The 18,236-nt window shown below is 49.6% G+C and overlaps 1 protein-coding gene across 7 annotated transcripts in view; it reads right to left on the bottom strand.

The window, feature by feature from the left end:
* Window positions 1–18,236, bottom strand: part of LOC105487633 (ribosomal protein S6 kinase A2) — a 460,596-nt gene that overhangs the window by 64,583 nt on the left and 377,777 nt on the right. For all 7 annotated transcript variants that reach the window (XM_071096223.1, XM_071096222.1, XM_071096225.1 and 4 more), the window contains 3 exons: window positions 18,034–18,176; window positions 9,650–9,720; window positions 7,806–7,894 (listed from right to left, as the gene is read on the bottom strand). In XM_071096223.1, the coding sequence (XP_070952324.1) occupies window positions 7,806–7,894; window positions 9,650–9,720; window positions 18,034–18,176 (303 nt within the window). The remainder of the gene's footprint in view (window positions 1–7,805; window positions 7,895–9,649; window positions 9,721–18,033; window positions 18,177–18,236) is intronic.

The raw sequence follows: 18,236 nt of genomic DNA, 5'->3' as shown, positions 1-18,236 counted from the left end.
TATATATATATACATGGTTTTTTTTTTTTTTTTTTTTTTTTTTTTTTGAGACAGAGTCTTGCTCTGTCACCCAGGCTGGAGTGCAGTGACGCGATCTCGGCTCACTGCAATCTCCGCCTCCTAGGTTCGAGCAATTCTCCTGCTTCAGCCTCCTGAGTAGCTGGGACTACAGGCACCCAGCTAATTTTTATATTTTTAGTAGAGATGAGGTTTTGCTGTTTTGGCCAGACTGGTCTTAAACTCCTGACCTCAGGTGATCCACCTGCCTGGGCCTCCCAAAGTGCTGCGATTACAGGCACACACCACCACGCCTGGGCAATTTTTGTATTTTTAGTAGAGATAGGATTTCACCATGTTGGCCAGGTGGTCTTGAACTCCTGACCTTAGCTGATCCACACGCCTGGGCCTCCCAAAGTGCTGGGATTACAGGCGTGAGCCACAGTGCCTGGCCGATTTTATGTAAGTATCTTTCTTCTAGTGTTTTTCTAAAGCTCGATGCTTTTTGCCCAGTTTTTCTACAGAATAAAAATTATTTACAAAATTCAATGAAAACAAGTAAGTTGAGATTTTTACAAAATTCTGAAATTAAGCTACAGTGAAATTCTGGGAAATTCTCTGCAGGAAAAGAGAATAATTACACTCTCATTCCATATTAAAGTAAAAAATAATTGAGTTGTGAATTAAAACGAGTTCATTTTTCAAGTTTAAAAGGCCAAGTCAAGTACTCTTATCAGAAATACAAGCATAGCTATAGGGAATTTTCCTGAAAAACCTTTTCAATTTTTAATTAAGACTGAGCAAAGCTCAAAGTGGTCTTTGTTGTTGCAAAGATTAGAAATAAATAAGCCATGAAGGCTCAGCTCTAATTTGTGGCTTTTAAAAAGGATACTGATGTCTGACATTGCTCTGGAATCAAGCCAAGGTCCTCTTTGAAATTGAATTAGTAGATCTTAAAGTATGTGCTGCAGAGTGGAGGCCTCTGCTGAGTTCTCTACTGAGACGGTAGACTGTACGTTTATCTCTCTGATAGATCTTAAAGTATGTGCTGCAGAGCGGAGGCCTCTGCTGAGTTCTCTGATGAGATGGTAAAATGCACGTGCATCTCTTTGTTTTGGTGCAGGCACACACAGGTACACTAGAAGTCTTGGTTCTTTCTCATTTTACTTGGGTTGTCACCAGTTTCCAGCAGGAAACTCTGCCTCAGCTATTGGGGTCCAAGAGCCAAATGTGCTCCAATGAGATAAACAGATGAATCTTGGGATCTGGGCCCTCAGCGATTTTGCAGAGATACCACCCTTTCCTTTCAAATGCAACCGCCCTCGCTGGGGGAGGACTGTCCCAGGAAATTCTCTGAATAATACTGTGTCTGGGACAGGTGGCAGTATCTGTGCTTGCCCTGGAACTGGAGGAAAGAAAGAATTTTCTAAATAGTTTGTTTTTGTCTTAGAAACCAGAGCCAGGAGCAATGACAGGGAGCCACTCAGTTAATGCCTAGAGGCCTCGCTTATTCGGACTGTGATCACAGGCGGCTTCAGGTGACGATGAGGAAACAGAGTGTGATCCTCTCAGGCTGGCTCCACAGGATTAGCCGCTGGAGGAGGGACACCCACTCCTAAATTAGTAAAATGGAAAGGTTTCATGAACTTCTCCAGTTTCAGTAAGTGAAATCTGTGTGTTTGGGTGGGACTGGAGGCATGGGAAGATGAGGGAGAGGAAGGAGGGGAGAAGAAGAGAGACGTCACATCCTACTTCATCTTCCCTAAAAACCCAGGGTGCTTTACAGCCATGCTACAGGATGCCCTCACCACAAAGTAAATTTGGGGGATCATTTTAAATTAGTTGCCTCCCAAAAGGGATTGTTCTAAACAAAGGTGGCCGTGCAGCCTTGACCTTCAATAAGGAGTTCCAACACTTTTCCAATTGCCTCAAAAGCAGAGATTCTCGAAAACCAGATGTAACAAGATGCCCCAAGCTTCACAGCCTGAAGACTGAGGGGAGCAGAAGTGGGTTCCGATGGGGCTGCTTTTACAGATCATGTTTGTGCCACACCAGGTAAGAGACCACGTGGGACATCTATGTGTATGGGGAGAGGACACGCGCAGCCGCATGCTGTCGGAGCTGGAAGGAACCGCAGGGACCATCACCACCACCTTCATTTCCCAGAGAAAAGGAGGGCCAGGGCCCATGGCTGTGCAGCTGGCCACAGCCTAGTTGGGTCTAGAACTCAGAATCCAGACAACCCCCATGCCACTGCGGGTCGCAGACCAGAAGCTCACAGAGCTGGGGCCATGGCCACCCAGGTCCTGCTCTCCCACATCCTGCTGCCATGCCAACACCAGAGAATCCATTGCTTCTGGCAGCAGGACGGCCCTCAAACCACCAGGGGAAAGGAAAAATCAGGCCTGACTTCTTACAGGATCAGAAAGAATTAAGAAGAATTAAGAAAGGCCCATTTTAAATCTTGAAGACCCCGAATGTCATGCTAATGAAGAATGAGAAGAACAGGGCCTTTTTTCCCCCTTTTTAAGATTAAGGGCAAATCATGTCCTCACTAAATAAGAGAAGCTCATATGTAGTCTTCTCAGAAGCCCATGGAGAAGAAATGGGTTTGTGCTTCCACATTCGGGAAGGGAGGACCCAGGCCTCGGTGAGAGCTGCACTGCTCTCTGTCTTTGGCTGGGCGGGTGCTGACTACAGCCGACTCCTGCACACACAGGGTCCTGGGACAAGCCCTTGTACCTTGGAACAGAGCCTTGCTCAAACAGAAAATGATGAACACAATTTTACAGTCTTGTCATGGAGGTCGGAGATGACAGGGGTACGTGCTTGGCAGGTGTGAAGTGCTAAGCGAATACAGGATTGTGCAAGTCACTAGGAGAAAAACACTTTGTGAACAAGGATTCTGGGTGAGTGCATAGAACCAGCATGATGTCCACATCCACAGGCAGAGCCCCTGCATCTGAGTGGGCACCACGGGGGCCAAGGCATGATGTACCCGCAAACCTGTGCTGTCTTTTCTGCTTTACCACTTGACGGGGAAAATGGCTAGAGATGAAGCAGTAGCACCAAGGCTCAGGCTCGACCAAACTCCACACACTTCGGGGCGAGGAGCTTTTCAGAGCACCTTAAACAACAACTGCAATTCCTTCAGTTCACTTGAGTTCAAGTGTATTCACCGGGGGCTCTGTGTGGTCTGGGAGCTGGACACAAAGATGGACCAGACACAACCTCTGCCTTCCTGGATCTCAACACTCAGGGAATACCTGTGGCCGGCCCAGCTGCCCGGCCAGTAAAGCCACCACTCCAGCCCTCGTTTCCTTCCTCCAACCACAGATGCTTGGTCTCCTGCCTTCCTTACAGTGCCATGTGTCACGAGTGCCATGGACAGGGTTTCAGCCAGCAAGAAGTACAGAGAACTCCCAGGGGCTTCCAGAAAAGCCTTGCTTTCATGATAAAGGAGACAGAGGCAGCTGGCCCCATCCAGTTCCTTTTCTTTTTGTATCTCCTGCAGAGAGGATGTGATGCCAGGAGCTGTTGCAGCTACGCTGTCATCACAAGGCACCAAGGATAAGGATGAAACGGCAGAGAACTGAGGATGGGAAACAGAAGCCACAGGAAGATCTGGGCTCCTGACAGCAGTAGTTCAGCTGCCAACGTCTACAACTCATCAACGACCACGTGGTGCGTTAATAAGAGAAAATGAAACTGCGATTTGGAAAACTAAATTAGTTGAATAAAAAATTTAAAATTATCTAACGGTTCTATTCCTGGCAGCTAAAAGTAATTCCTATGGATACACCTGTTTTCATAAGTGAATTTCGTAAGTTTCTTGTTTGACCTGCTTTGAAGTACTGTCGTGAGAATTCAAGTCAGATGATGCGCTGTCTTAGTGCAGTGCCGTGGCATCTTCTCATCCTCATCAACAGCACTGTGCCGGGAGAGACCTGAGGCTTGGAGAACGACCTGTTCTCCAGGTTCATTAGAAATCCGCCCAGGCAGGGGAACAATGGAGCTGTCCACCCACCCTCTCCCACCGCCCACAGGGCCTGCCTCCGAGAGCTATGTGGAAGAGGCAGTGCTTACACCCAGCAGCATAGAGAACATTGAGGGGAGAGCCACAGACACAATAAAGGTGCAACCCAGGGTCACAGAAAAGAACAGCTCTGGACCAGACACCAAAAAGGCTGATGAAATGAGACCAGGGGCTCTAGAAGTGGGCAGCCTTCAAGGTTGAGATACGAGTACAAATGGCATGCAAAGATGTTTCTGTGCATTTCATGGTAGTTCACAGCATTGCAAACCCGATTCTAAGGCAGGCATGTTCTGAAGTGGGTTGAGATCCACTGAGCTGGGCAGCAAGCCCCTGACAGTGAGCCCCCGATCCCTCCTGCCTAGGAAGGGTTACTTCTGCATTGCTTTTACTGCTGACGGAGACTTAAATGAAAGGGACTCAATTTAATTCACAACCTGGAAGACTCAGATCAGAAACATGACCTTTGACATGGCATTTGGACAAACCAGGGCGCTGCCATGCGTTGGCTTAGCTGAGGGACACGCTTTTCAACTTGCGTCTGTCTCCAAACACACCCTCAGAGTTAAGAAACACCGCCTCCCCCACCTCCTCAGACATACAGTGATGAACAGGGGTCTGCAAACAAAAGGCCAGACCACACCCAGATTTGGGAAAACTGCAGTGAATCGGCAACTTTAGGACACAGGGTGGGACACAGGCCCTTCCTGCCTCTCCCAGCCCAGGCTGTCCCTCTGTCCAAGGCTGCATCTCCCACCATTGGGGACCCCACTCTCAGAGAGTGAGGTCTTGTCCACAATAGGCCCCGTGTACACAGGGACTCTGGGCACTAAGGGCAAGCGCTGAGCCCTTGCTGCGTGTCCTGAGCTGAGTCACTGTGTAATCGTGGGTGTGCACCAGGACCAGTGAGTGAAGGGCCAAGGTGCAGACAGCTTTAGGAGCTGCACATCTCTTGGAAACGTGGCTGTGACCCTGGCTAACTACGACTGTCACCACTGACGAAAAGGAGGAGTCCTGATGATTCTTGGTTGGAATCTCAGGTCCCATCTGGGACTTTGCTGAGGGGTCCTAGTAACAACAATGTGGCAAAAATTCTGTTTGGTTCGCAGGTTCCTCCAAACCATGAACCCTCCACACACCTGTGAGCGCGTGCACACACACGCACACAGTGCCCCTGTGTGTGCTGCAGCACGGGCCCTCTACCCTGACCAGGTGTCCTCCTCTCTGGTCCCGAGCACTCCCTATCCTGGGCCTCCCATCTCATTATCGCCCCCAACTGGCATCTCGGTGACTTGGGGCTGCTCTGCTGGGGCCTTCAGCTTTGTCCACAGCACTGTTGGCGAATATCCCTCTAAGGAACCTGCTTCTGTCTGGGTGACAGTTCCCCAGCCTCTCAGACCCTCGACTGGGGACAGTGCTGTAAAATGTATGCAGTGATCTACTAGCTAGTTTTCATCCAATGCACTGGACACAGTCCTTTCCACAGACACCAGCACAGGGCCCTGCCAGGTGGCATTGGGGGCTGGGTCCAATGGTGCCATGTGCCCTGGCACAGATGCACTGGGGTGTGGGTGGCACGGGCTCCACTGCAGGGCGAGTCTACACTCTCCAGCCATGCGGGCTGCAATTCAGTCTAGACTCTGGCCCTTCCATGTCAGTACCAGCAATGTGGAGATTCTCAACAGGGGGACTTTGCCAATGTCAGGAGATGTTTGATCATCACGGGGTGGGGGTGGGGATGCTGCTAAACAGCCCCAATGCACGGAGCAGCTCCCAAAACAAGAATTAACCAGCCCAAAATGCGGACAGTGCAGAACCATGGCCAAGACACTGTCCTCCAGCCCCAGGCCGTGGTGTGGACGTTTCGTAATTGATTCAATGACTTCCTTATCGAGCGAGGCTTACTTCATCTTCAGGTCTTTGTTAAACAGGAAGATATTTGGTAAACACTGTTTATCTGTATCCCTTTTATGTGGGTATGGCTATTTCTGTTGGAGAGATTTCTGGCAGTAACACTTCCGGGCAAAAGGGTGCATACGTTTTAACATTTTGATGGTTTTACCAAGGTGCTGAAATGTTGCAGGGATTTACTCTCTTGACACACACCCATGTGCCCTGGGCTTTCTGGATTGGCCTGCAGTGACCGACAGACAGCGATGACACACCCATGTGCCCTGGGCTTTCTCGACTGGCCCGCAGTGACTGGCAGACAGTGATGGCAGAACACCCTGTGACATCACTGCGCCACGGGGAACTCACCGTGTCACCTGCTCTCACGTCACCCGTGCCACGGGGAGCTCACCATGTCACCTGCTCTCATGTCACCCACGCCACGGGGAGCTCACCATGTCACCTGCTCTCCTGGTAGCCACGCTTGGCACGCAGAGGTGCTCAGTGACAAGGAGGAATTGCTTTACTGCGTTGTGTGGAAGAATGGAAATAGGCCAAGTGGACAAAGGCATCGACGGTGGGTGATCACTGAAAGGTCTGTAAAGTGGGATTTAAAATATCTGCTTACATGGAGGAGAACTGCCTCGTAAAGACAACTATGGGACATCCTTACATAAAGTAAAGAATTCCTATGAAGACGAATCCGCAGGAAGGAAGAGTGGTTTACGTGATAAAAATCTGGATTAGAAGTTGGATGTAAATGTGTTTAATTAGGTGAATACAACTATGACAATTCATTACAAGATGAATTTCATGGGAATTACTACTCGGTACTTTAAATACCTAGATGTTGATTTTTAAAAATCACCTTAACTCCTTTTTTCTAAGATCACAAAGTTACACATCAATTACCTCATATTGTGAAAATATTACTGTGGAGTAGGAAGGTACTTTTGACTAGCTTCACTTTTAATCACTGAAGGATTGCAAATTAGTGCAAAAGTTCCCTGCAATGGAAGCTGATGTGGGGAAGAAGCTAAATGGGTCCATCCTTCTTTGGGGTTGGGGCACGCAGAGAGGAAAATCTAGTATTTTTTCCGAAATGAAATATTTCCTGATTTAACTTCTGCCTTCCCCTCTGATATGTCTTCTATCTGTGAGGTTAGAGTTAAAAAACAAAAACAAAAACAAAAACAGAACACAATGTGTTCCTTTTGTTTTCTTGTGTAATAAAATAACCCAAAACACCCTGCTCCGACTGCCGTCTGAACCGGAAACACCAGCTCCTGCTGCCGTCTGAACCGGAAACACCCTGCTCCGGCTGCTGTCTGAACCGGAAACACCCTGCTCCGGCTGCTGTTTGACTCTGAGACAACACGGCCACGCCCACTCGCTAAGACCTGCCCAGCCCACGGAGTAACCCTCAATACACTGTCACATACACAAAAAGAAAATCAATCAGTAGTTAATATTAAAGTAGATCCTGATTTTAACAGACGTGGAGGTTTCTTAATTTAGGGAAAATTAAATTAGAAGCAGCTTTTCAACGGTTCTGTCCTTAGCTGATAGACTTTCAAAACTCAGGGAAGTCAGATTGGTAGAACACTACCATTTTGGGTAAAACCAGTGGCTTTTAGAAAACAGCTTATGGTATTTTGGCAGCAACTATGTGTTTTAGAAGTTGTGAAGGGGCCTCTTTTCCTGGAGCTCAGATGGCACTGGTACTATTTCAACCTCTAGATGAGGTCTGTTTTCAGTGACCTCAGTCGGCATTAGGCCAGAGCAGGTGGGTAGCCCTCCACGTCTCCACTGTGGCTTGCGGGGCAGCACCCTGCATGTTCCCATGGTGGGGTGTCCCGTGGTGGGGTGTCCCGGGGACTCTTACCCAGCCGGTTGCAGGGGTTCCGTTTGAAGAGAGCTCGCAGCAAACTCTGTGCCTCCCCACTGAGGAACTGCGGCATCCCCAGCTTGGCTCTGAAAAACAGAATCCTATTTTAGGATCTATTTTAGGAGAACAAGGACAAGCTATAAAGAGGGCCCCAGTCAGCATTCAGAGACCTCAGTCACAGTCCCCCAGAGCAGCCATGCTCTAACACGTGGGTCTTAGGACCCTTTTATGCTTTAAAAGTTACTGAGGACACCAAAGAGCTTTTGTTTATGTGGAATACAGCTGTGATATTTACCACAGTAGAAAGTAAAGTGAGAAATCTGTATAATTTATATTTAATTCATTTTAATAAATATTTTTATTAATAAACATATTTAATAAAATCATTAAAAAACAGTAACACTCTCATTAACATAAATAGCATTGTTAATGGAAATTATCTATGTTTTCCCAAACAAACATATAAAAAGCCTTTTGTGGCGTTGTTCTGTATTTTGGTGGGTCTCTTCCTGGCTCACAGGAGACAGCTGGACCCTCTTGTCTGCCCTGTGCTCAGTCTGTTGCGATGCTACGAAGAAAATCTGCGAGAGGAGGACCTGCAAGCCCCAGGAGGGTCTCAGGGCCACCAGGGTCTTCAGAGCACACTGAGAACTCCGGGCACAGAGCCTGGTGCTCCCCTCCAGAAATTCTCCATCCCTCCCAAGTGGAATGCCCTGAGGCCACACCACACCCGTGACTTGCTGTCAGGGATTATTCCAGCTTTAGAAAAAGTAAAGAACGTGTTCTCCCTTAAAATTCAAACAACGAGAATCACGCGAAGGTCCTGACTTGCAGCTCTTAGTGTCTGCTGCAATTCAAGGTCCCTTGATGGAGGAAAAGGCTGATTAAATAAAAAGACACTCCTTAGCTTTACAAAAGCATCCTCACGATGGAGCTTCCTTCACTCCCCTCTCTCTTTCCATCTACATAAGGACAGAGCTTACAAAAGCTGAGCTGGTAGTGTTTTAGGTGACTCTCAATTTTATCAAAGTTATGTATCCATTTGCAAACAGAGTTGGCAAGAGTGGCTCATGAGGACAAACGGCTTTATGACTCCTCCAAGTGGCCTCACTTAGGAAGGAACTGATTAGGGGCTCCCAGCCTCTCTGTTTCCTGCCCTCCTTCCATCTGCTCTGGGACAGTGATGGTTGGCGGTGTCTGCTCACATTTAGGATTCTATGGCAAGGTGGCATGGGGATCAGGCTTCTTCCTACAGTCTGAGAGCAAAACCTTGGCTTAGTAAATGATTTTTCATGATAATTAAGCAGAAAATGGTTTGTAACCAGTCACAGGGTAAAATAATACTGAGTCCTGCCAAGGTCAACCAGGAGTGCTATAAGAATGCGGTCAGCAGGTGGGGAGGGAAAGGAGACCCCTGCTCTTGTGATCTCTCTGGACAAGGCCCTGTAGGCCTTGGGTCTTTTTCTGTCTACACTTTACTTCTGGGAGGTCACCAATCATCACACTTGAAAACCAGCCACTACACATTCTAAGTGACTTACTGATGGAAAACTATCTATGGTAGAAGAGTTCACCAGAACCACTCAGCAGGATGAGCCAAACCAGCAACTGCTCCCTTGACCCACTGTCACTAGAATGCCCAGCACCCTATCACCACTGCTACTGGTGGAAGAGCACTACCATTTTGTGTCAAACCGTGACTTTTAGACAACAGCTTACAATACTTTGGCACTGTAAGCCTGGCAAGGTAATTAGAAATTCACAGTTCCAGGTTCAGAGGCGGCAGCTCTTGATATCAGAAGGTGTTCACAGGTCTCTGGGGGGACTCCCACACTACTCACTTGAGGATGAGGGCCATGGTCTCCTTCCTATCCTTCCCCTGGAACGGCAGGGACCCCGTGAGCATCTCGAACTGCAGGGAAACACAGAGCACAGTGAGTTCATTCATCCAGACGGACCCGGCTTAATGGCGAAGCACCCTAGCAGGGCAGCCTGCTACCATGTCCATCTCCTCATTCAAAATCTCCATCAGTCAAGTGTAACCACTGGCCTATGGGTTTGTGGTACAACAGTGACTAAAATTGCCTCACAGAGCTTAACATTTAGTGGATGAGATGGGGGAATGACAGATGTGGTAGATAATCACACTCTGTGGCAGGCCAGCAGAAGCTGAGTACGGCAGAGAAAAGAGGCAGAGTGGGGTCCTGTGGTCAGGCAGTTTGGATGAACACATCTTACATGCGGTTTAGGACCCTGTCCTGCCCTGGCAGGTGTCGTGGAAGGGATGAGCTAGGAGGAGGAGCAGGAGAACAGCTAGCTCTTGTTGAACACCCATGCATGCCAGGATGCAGGGGCCAGAGTGCTTCCAGCACGAGATAGACCTGACCATGGCCATTAGCCTCTGATGAGGATAATATGGCACAGCAACCTCTCAGATACAACTGCCACACCCTACATCCTTATTTTGTTATTACTGGACATCTGCCAGGACGGAGCTTGAGATAAGGAGGGGACCGAGCGCAGCCTTTTCTGAGCATGAGTTTCTTTCTTGCACCAACTCCCCTAGGCACATGCAGCAGTGATTACATGCACTCTGGAAGCAGTGACCCGGAATGGTCTCATCAGAGAAAGGTGCACAGCTGACCGCTTCTCACAAAAGAAACTAGGGTGGCAGCAGCAACCAATCTTTTCATAAAAATAAGATCCTGAATCTAAGTGAAATGTGCCCAAGGATCAATCCTACTCCATGTCTTTCAAGTCAGTTTAAATTATGGGGAAGCAGGTGTTCACATGGTCTTATTGAATTCTCTCTCATCTTTATTTTTTACAGCATGTATCTCTGCCCTTTTAGAATTCATCCTCCAGCATTCGTCCTTTGCAGTTTGAAAATCTTGGGAGATACACAAAGTAGAAAGACCAAAAAAAAAAAAAAAAAAAAAAAAAATCACGCAGAATCCCATTACCCAAAGATATCCAAAATTAACATTTGTTAGTTCCTCCTAGTAATTTTTTCTAGCTGTTTTTTGTTTTAAAAACACAGATAAGGTTTTGTATACTAACTTTTCACAGAATAATATAAAACTTTCAATGGTTATGATGAAATCTTTGTAATATCACTTAACAAACATGTGGATATGCCAAAATGTAATAGTGAGTGTATCTATTGCTGTACACTTAGGACATTTCCAATTTTCTGCTATTATAAGTACTACTGAAATGTGCACAGATGATTTCCTAAGATTTGGATTTATTCTTATGACAGGCTGCTAGAAGTGAAATTATAATCTTAAAGAAATGAATGCATTTAAGGCTTTTAATATTACTAGTCTGCTTTATGAAAACAACATTTTAAAAGAAATGGAAGCTTTTCCACCAGCTCTGACGTTTGAAGCCTGTTCTGTCACATTAAAATGTGCTGTCCATCCTGTGCACAGAGTAAGTGAGGGAACTCAGAGCAGACAGGCTGCAGGCAATCAATAAATACAAAAGTAATAAAAAGCAGGCGGAAGGGGGTCCAGATGAGAATTGAAAAAGAGACAAGTGTAATTAAATTGGAAAGGCCAGAATGCTCTGACTGGCAGATGAGCTGTTCGTCTGGTAAAACAGGATGAAAGTTTATAAGCTGATCACACACACTGAAATATCTCTCAGAATAGAATTGTATTAGCAAAGGGAACTCCTTTCCTATTCTGCTCTTTCTCTGTTTTGAGTCTATTAATAGCACTATGAAATCCCATTTCCAAGGACAAGACTTCTGGCTCTGTGAAATAAGAAAGCTGTCATCCCGTACACACCGTTTAATCCTTGTTACACAAATGGTACCTATCTGGATGCCTGGATATCATTTATTTTTTGTTGATGGACTGGTATCTTGCATACATTTGTTTGGTGATATTTTTTCCTTTTTTTTTTTTTTTTTTTGAGATGGAGTCTTGCACCATCACCCAGGCTGGAGTGCAAGGGCACGATCTCGGCTCACTGCAACCTCCGCCTGCTGGGTTCAAGCGATTCTCCTGTCTCCGCCTCCCAAGTAGCTGGGACTACAGGCATGCATCACCATGCCTGGCTAATTTTTGTATTTTTTTTTTTTAGTAGAGACAGGGTTTCGCCATGTTGGCCAGGCTGGTCTTGAACTCCTGACCTCAAGTGATTCATCCGCCTTGGCCTCCCAAAGTGCTGGGATTACAGGTGTGAGCCACCGCGCCTGGTCTGGTGATTTCTTTTTAGCTTTTGAAGATGATTCCCTTGTGATCAGGGTCCACTGCTTTGTGTTTCTCTCTCCTCCTCCCCTTCGTCCTCCATCCACATGGTAGGAGGTCCCCAACCATCTATTCAGCCAGAGAACACCCAGCACAGCACCCATGGATATTCATTAACTGCTTCTTGGTGATGAAGGTGCTGCTGATGGTGGGGTGATACTGAGGGTGAGGTGTGGACTCTGCAGCCTCCACCAGCCATGGGGTTCTGCTGCCTTTCCCATCCCCTTATCCACCCCTTTCTGTGGAGAAGGGAGATAATTTCAGTATGGTCGTCTGAATCGAGCTGCCCGGGAACTTTTCAGTACTGAAGCATTACTGACTCAGGCTGCTGATGACTTTCTCGCGACGTTATTTACAGTGAGACTTTTGCCGTGTTGTTGAGCAGCACTGAGGCTGGCCAAGGCTTCCGGGGTGAACTGAGAAAAGCTGAGGTTCATCCTGGGGTCCCACAGTCAAGTGCACGCACCGGGGGAGGGAGGACACTCCAAGGGATTCTTTCCCAGTCGACACCGAGACCAGGCTGTAGACAGGCACAGAGGGGCTCAAGGAGATGCAGCCACAGCTCCACAGGGTGCAGGCCCCATGCTTCTGGGAAGGTAACTGGACAGACATAACGCAGTGCTTCTCAACTGGGACCACCGTTGTGTGCCAGGGGACATTTCCTAACTACTAGACACATTTCTGGCTGTCATGCCCGGGGGTTCTGGTGCTACAGGCATCCAGTGAGGGAGGCAGGGATGCTGCTAAACATCCTATGACACACAGGGCGTCCCATAACAAGGAAGTGTCCAGTCCTAACCTCAACAGTGCTGGCTGGGAAGCCCTGTCTAAAGGGACAGCTAAGGAACCTGGAAAGAGTGGTGGCCCCGGCACAGGCAGGATGCGCCTCATGGAGGCCAGTGGTACTGGGGGCAGGGGAAGGAGGAGACTCTGGGAAGCATGGAGCCCCTACAGTCAAGACGTTTGCCTGTGTGACACAAGACCCTTGGTGACAGGAGCCTCGATTTCAAGTTTACTTGGCTGATCACCGTTCTTAAAAGGGCACCACAAGCAGGCTAACATTTTCATCTGAAAACAGGTGAGGACAAGCCCTGTCCTGAGACGGATGACTTGAAGTGGCAGAGGGCCTGGCTTTGCAGGTATGGAGGGGCTGGGTCTCGGACAGCTGTGTTGATCCATGCCCGTGTGTGGAGGTCCCTGCGTGCACAGACACACGCCCTCTAATCCAAGCTGCTCTCGCTCCATGTGCTGCATCCAACTCTGAGTGCCAAGAATCTCAGTCTCAAAACAGCCTTGGAAGGTGCCGTTCCTCACAACCATCTACAGATGAATGGTCCAGCTGCAAGCAGCAGAGCCTGAGCTCAGAACCATCCGTGTTTGCTATGGTGGCATAAGGACACATCATACAGCACCTGAGGTGGGATGTCCAGAACATTCCGTGCCTGTGGTTAAGAAACGGGAGAAGGATAAAGTGGTCTCATGAAACCAGAGTGCTCAAGAGATGCTTTAGATGTTTACAAAACACAACCCAAATATCCTAGAAAGTGGCTCCAGTCTGGCATAGAGGAGTGCTGGAAATTCTACTAACATCACTAGGCAGCTGGCCACCAGGTTTGCACGTTCTTCTCCAGGTACAAGCTCCTAATTTCAGACCCGGAATTTTATTCAGGGACACTGACTTCTCGCCCCTGGCACAGGCGTCCTTCCTTCCAGGTCTGTGGAGGGCACTTGTGGATGCTGCTCCTTGGGAAGAGATCCCAGCACACATCCATCTCCAGGGGATGGACGGCCGCCCACACATGAGGACCACTCCCTCAGCACACGGCCTCCAGGGTCTCAGCCTTCTTTTAAAACAAGGCCCCTCACACGCACAACGGCTCTGCACCGATCCCCTTACAAGGCTTGGGTAAGATACGACTTGAAAGGTCACCTGAGGCCCATCTCTTAGCTGCAAATGAGAATTCAGAAGTCACTTCTGATGCCGCCCACAGAAGTGTGGGAAGCGTGAGGCCCCCACAGTCAAGACCTTTGCCTGTGTGTGGCCCGTCACCACGTGGGCGGGCGGGACTAAATGAGAATGTGTTTCTGGGACAATATGTGATCTTCAGCCCGACACTTAGGCTCTTTGAGCTTTAGTTTTCATTTCTGTGCACAGAAAGAACACAGTCTTTCCTGCCGGATTGAAGATTGTCAGGTTGAGATCCAATGTGAAGATGGCCGGGCAGCCTTAGCTTGTGGTCACCACTGCAACAGCCAGCCCTGCCTCGGGCTCGAGAGGGACACAGCCGTTCTGGAGCTGGACCCCTTCCCCAGCTGTCACGAGACACTGAACGTGGGACGATCCCAGCAAACAAGTGAACAATTCAGTAAGAAATGTCCTGTGCCCAGGGAGGCACGCGGGAGGAGGATGCCTGGTGTGTTGACGTGCCAGGCAGTGCTGGGCCAGGCCTCCTTCAGAAGCTCTCAATGCCATCTTCTCCACGCTCTAGGGACGGGGAGGGCGGGGACTCCAGGACGGGTGAAGGCCGCCGGGTACTGGGTCTGGGTGTGAGTGCCTCTCTGCTTCCACCCTGGTGTCCTCACTCCCTCATGGGTCCCTTGGAGGCCTGGCCAGGTACAGGCACTTTTGTCTGTGCTGGGGCATCTTGGGTAAGGGTGACTGGTGTTTAAGAAACTCCATGTGCCAGGAGATACTCAGAGAGACAGACAATGACGATATAAGATGGTAGATGTTAGAGCAGTGGCAAGCCAGGAGTGCCGAGAAGACACCGAAGCCAGAGCCACCAGCCAGAGCCACCAACCCTGCCAGGGTCAGCAAAGGCCACTGGCGGTGGCGCTTCTCTCTTAGGGCTGATGGTGGGAGGGAACCCGGAAGGAGTTTGCTGGAGCAACACGAATTCAACGTGGTCTCATTTCCTCTTCTTCTGGCCCCTCCTTGTGTCTCCATCTTTGGATCATTCCTTTGATGTCTTTTCTGTTCTCCTATTTTTTTTTCTCTTTCAGCTTCTCCATTTGTTTTTTAAATTTGTAGCAATAAAGGCCAGAAAAGCTGGGTGTGGTGGCTCACTCCTATAATCCTAGCACTTCTGGAGGCCGAGGCTGGCAGATTGCCTGAGCTTGGGGGTTCGAGACCAGCCTGGGCAACACAATGAAACCCTGTCTCTACTAAAATACAAAAAAAAATTAGCTGGGTGTGGCGGGTGTCTGTAGTCCCAGCTACTTAGGAGGCTGAGGCAGGAGAATTGCTTGAACCTAGGAGACGGAGGTTGCAGTGAGCCGAGATCGCACCACTGTACTCCAGCCTGGGCGACACAGCGAGACTCCGTCTCAAAAACAAACAAACAAAAAAAACACAAGAAAAAAATTAAAGATATATTTTATATTATGAGAAAGGTTTATGATCTGTTGCCTTAATAGAAGAAACAGAAGAATATCAACTCCCGCCTCTGCCGACCCCCCAGAAACCTCACAAAACTAAGTCCGGTTGGTTTTGACTTATATGTGGTGTTTTGGCTGCGCTTTTCTTTTTTTTTTTTTTTGAGACAGAGTCTCGCTCTGCTGCCCAGGCTGGAGTGCAGTGGCCAGATCTCAGCTCACTGCAAGCTCCGCCTCCCGGGTTTACGCCATTCTTCGGCCTCAGCCTCCCGAGTAGCTGGGACTACAGGCGCCCGCCACCGCGCCCGGCTAGTTTTTTGTATTTTTTAGTAGAGACGGGGTTTCACCGTGTTAGCCAGGATGGTCTCGATCTCCTGACCTCGTGATCCGCCCGTCTCGGCCTCCCAAAGTGCTGGGATTACAGGCTTGAGCCACCGCACCCGGCCTTTGGCTGCGCTTTTCTCTGCTAAGGTACTCCTCTCCACTCCAGCCTGGCCTCTTGTTCTTTTAAATATCGGTTCGCCTGAGAGCCGGGTGGCAGCATTTTATGACCTTGTTCATTACACAAAGGCTGGCCTGAAGCACTGCTGTATGGGCTACTCATGAGCCCAGAGTTACAGGATAGGACCCAGAGACAGGAGGATGCCAGGAGCCCTTTCAGGGAGCCTGGGTGTGCAGTGTGGCCCAGGGAGCCTGGGTGTGCAGTGTGGCCCTCTCTGGGGGAATTTGGGGTTCTCAGGAGGGGTATAAGAACTAGAAGCCACAGACTATAAGCTTGGACCCATAGCCCAGCACTGGCAAAGGCAATGTCAGACTTCCCTGCGCCAGCAAAACCTGCACCAGCGTGGGAGGCCTCCACAAGGCTATCCCCACTGCCCTCACCCACCACTCACCAGCCAGGGTCACACAGGAAACCGACATATGTGGAAGGGAGTGGAGCCACCTCCAAGACAGCAAAGCGAACCTGTCTCACTGACGTATCTAAAGAAAAACTCTTTCAGTGGAAGGAAAGCTAGAGGTGCTCTCAGATGATGGTGGGGTAGACTTAGCTCGGTGGTCTCCACATGGAGATGAAAGCAGAGGTGCTCTCAGATGATGGTGGGGTAAGACTTAGCTCAGTGGTCTCCACATGGAGATGAAAGCAGAGGTAGTCTCAGAGGTGACCGTGTGGGACTTAGCTCAGTGTTCTCTGCATGGACAGGAAAGCAGAAGTGGTATCAGAGGTGACCATGGGGGACTTAGCTCGGTGGTCTCCACATGGAGAGGACCTGCCCCTTAGCTGGTGCCACTGAAGGTCTGAATAATAATAAAAAATAAATCCACAGCAGCATCCTCCTGGCTGAGCTCGTGGGCCCCTCGCTTTGCTGCAGGCATATTCTCTCAAGCGTCATGCCTGTGCTCACATGTTGAACTGCATGACTGTCTCTGTTGTGACTCGCTGTACCAGGCAGGAATGACCAGGGAGGGAAGGGGCTTCCACAGGCAGGAGCAGCCACGAATGTGATGTGGGCATCTGACTGCGAACTGGCTTTCTGGGTTAGGCTGTGGACACCCATCTCCGGAGCTCGTCTAATGTATGTCTGCCCCTCAGGGAGAGGTGAGCAGCCCGTGCGGGCACGTGGGACACAGCCAGGGTCTGTGAGCTCCTGGGGCCGAGGCCAGAGCCTAGAGAGTGGTGCAGTGAAGTGACCCAAGTGGCAAAGGACCAGTGAGGCCTTGGGTACCAGCTGGGGGTTCCCCAGGAGACACTGCAGGACTCAGCACTGGGGTTCCCTAGCAAGGGGATGAGGGGTGGGGTGTGGTGGGAGGAGAGGCGGCCTGAACTCTGAAGGGAACTGGGATTGGCAGGCACACGTTCCGCCACACGCCAGCGGAGCAACCTTCATCCCATTTCCTAAAGTGCTTACGGCCTCAGTTTCCTCCTGCGTGTGATGCACAGGCCGGAGTGCGGGATACCCCTGAAATGCCACAACCCCACTGTCATCCAGGTCAGATTCCAGAGCACTCACTGCATGCCTGCTCCACCCTGAGGTCATGAGCCCCCTGCCCAGCTGGGAGGGTGGGATTGGCAGAGGGAGGGAGGGTCCTCTGAGGATTGGAAAAGGAGCCCACACCGTTCCTACGGTGCAGAAGGCCCCGTCCAAGCCGGGTTCGGTTATGCACTCTGTCTGTTCACACGTGACAGAGACAATTCACTTTTCCAGACGCCGATGCAAAAATGCCTAACTCCATGTACGTCTGTTTGTAACTAAGTGCAAGGATTCTGTGTTTAAATAAGAAAAATATTTTAATACGAAAATCATGGCGTCTCTTGTAATCATCACGCTAAGCCCCAAGAGCACCAAGCATAAAGAGGGTTCAACTCCTCACACGTCTGCGTTCTCGTTTGCATCTCAGCCCAACTTTCTGAGGTGGGGACGCGGGATGGGGAGGAGGCTGCCGGGAAATGCCTGGCCTGGACACTTGCCTTGTGTCCCAAGCCCTCAGGCACTGCCTTCTTCCGCATTCCGGGACCTCTGAACCAACCTGGGGACAGGGGTCCACGTGGGGAACAGCCGCCATAGCACGGAAGAGGGTCGGGGCAGGCTCACCATGAGCACGCCGAAAGACCACCAGTCGGCACTCTGCGTGTGTCCTCGCCGGTTCACCACCTCGGGGGCCATGTACTCGATTGTCCCGCAGAAGGAGTACGCTCTCTTGTCGTGGTCAATGGCCTCCTTACTCAGGCCGAAATCTACATGCAAACAAAGCACACACACTGCCTCGGTCTCTGGGTGTGTTCGGGGGTACCCAC

Source organism: Macaca nemestrina, chromosome 5, assembly GCF_043159975.1.
Source record: "Macaca nemestrina isolate mMacNem1 chromosome 5, mMacNem.hap1, whole genome shotgun sequence".
NCBI lineage: Eukaryota > Metazoa > Chordata > Mammalia > Primates > Cercopithecidae > Macaca > Macaca nemestrina.
Note: the sequence above shows the minus strand (reverse complement) of the source record. Positions and strands in the feature narration are given on the sequence as shown.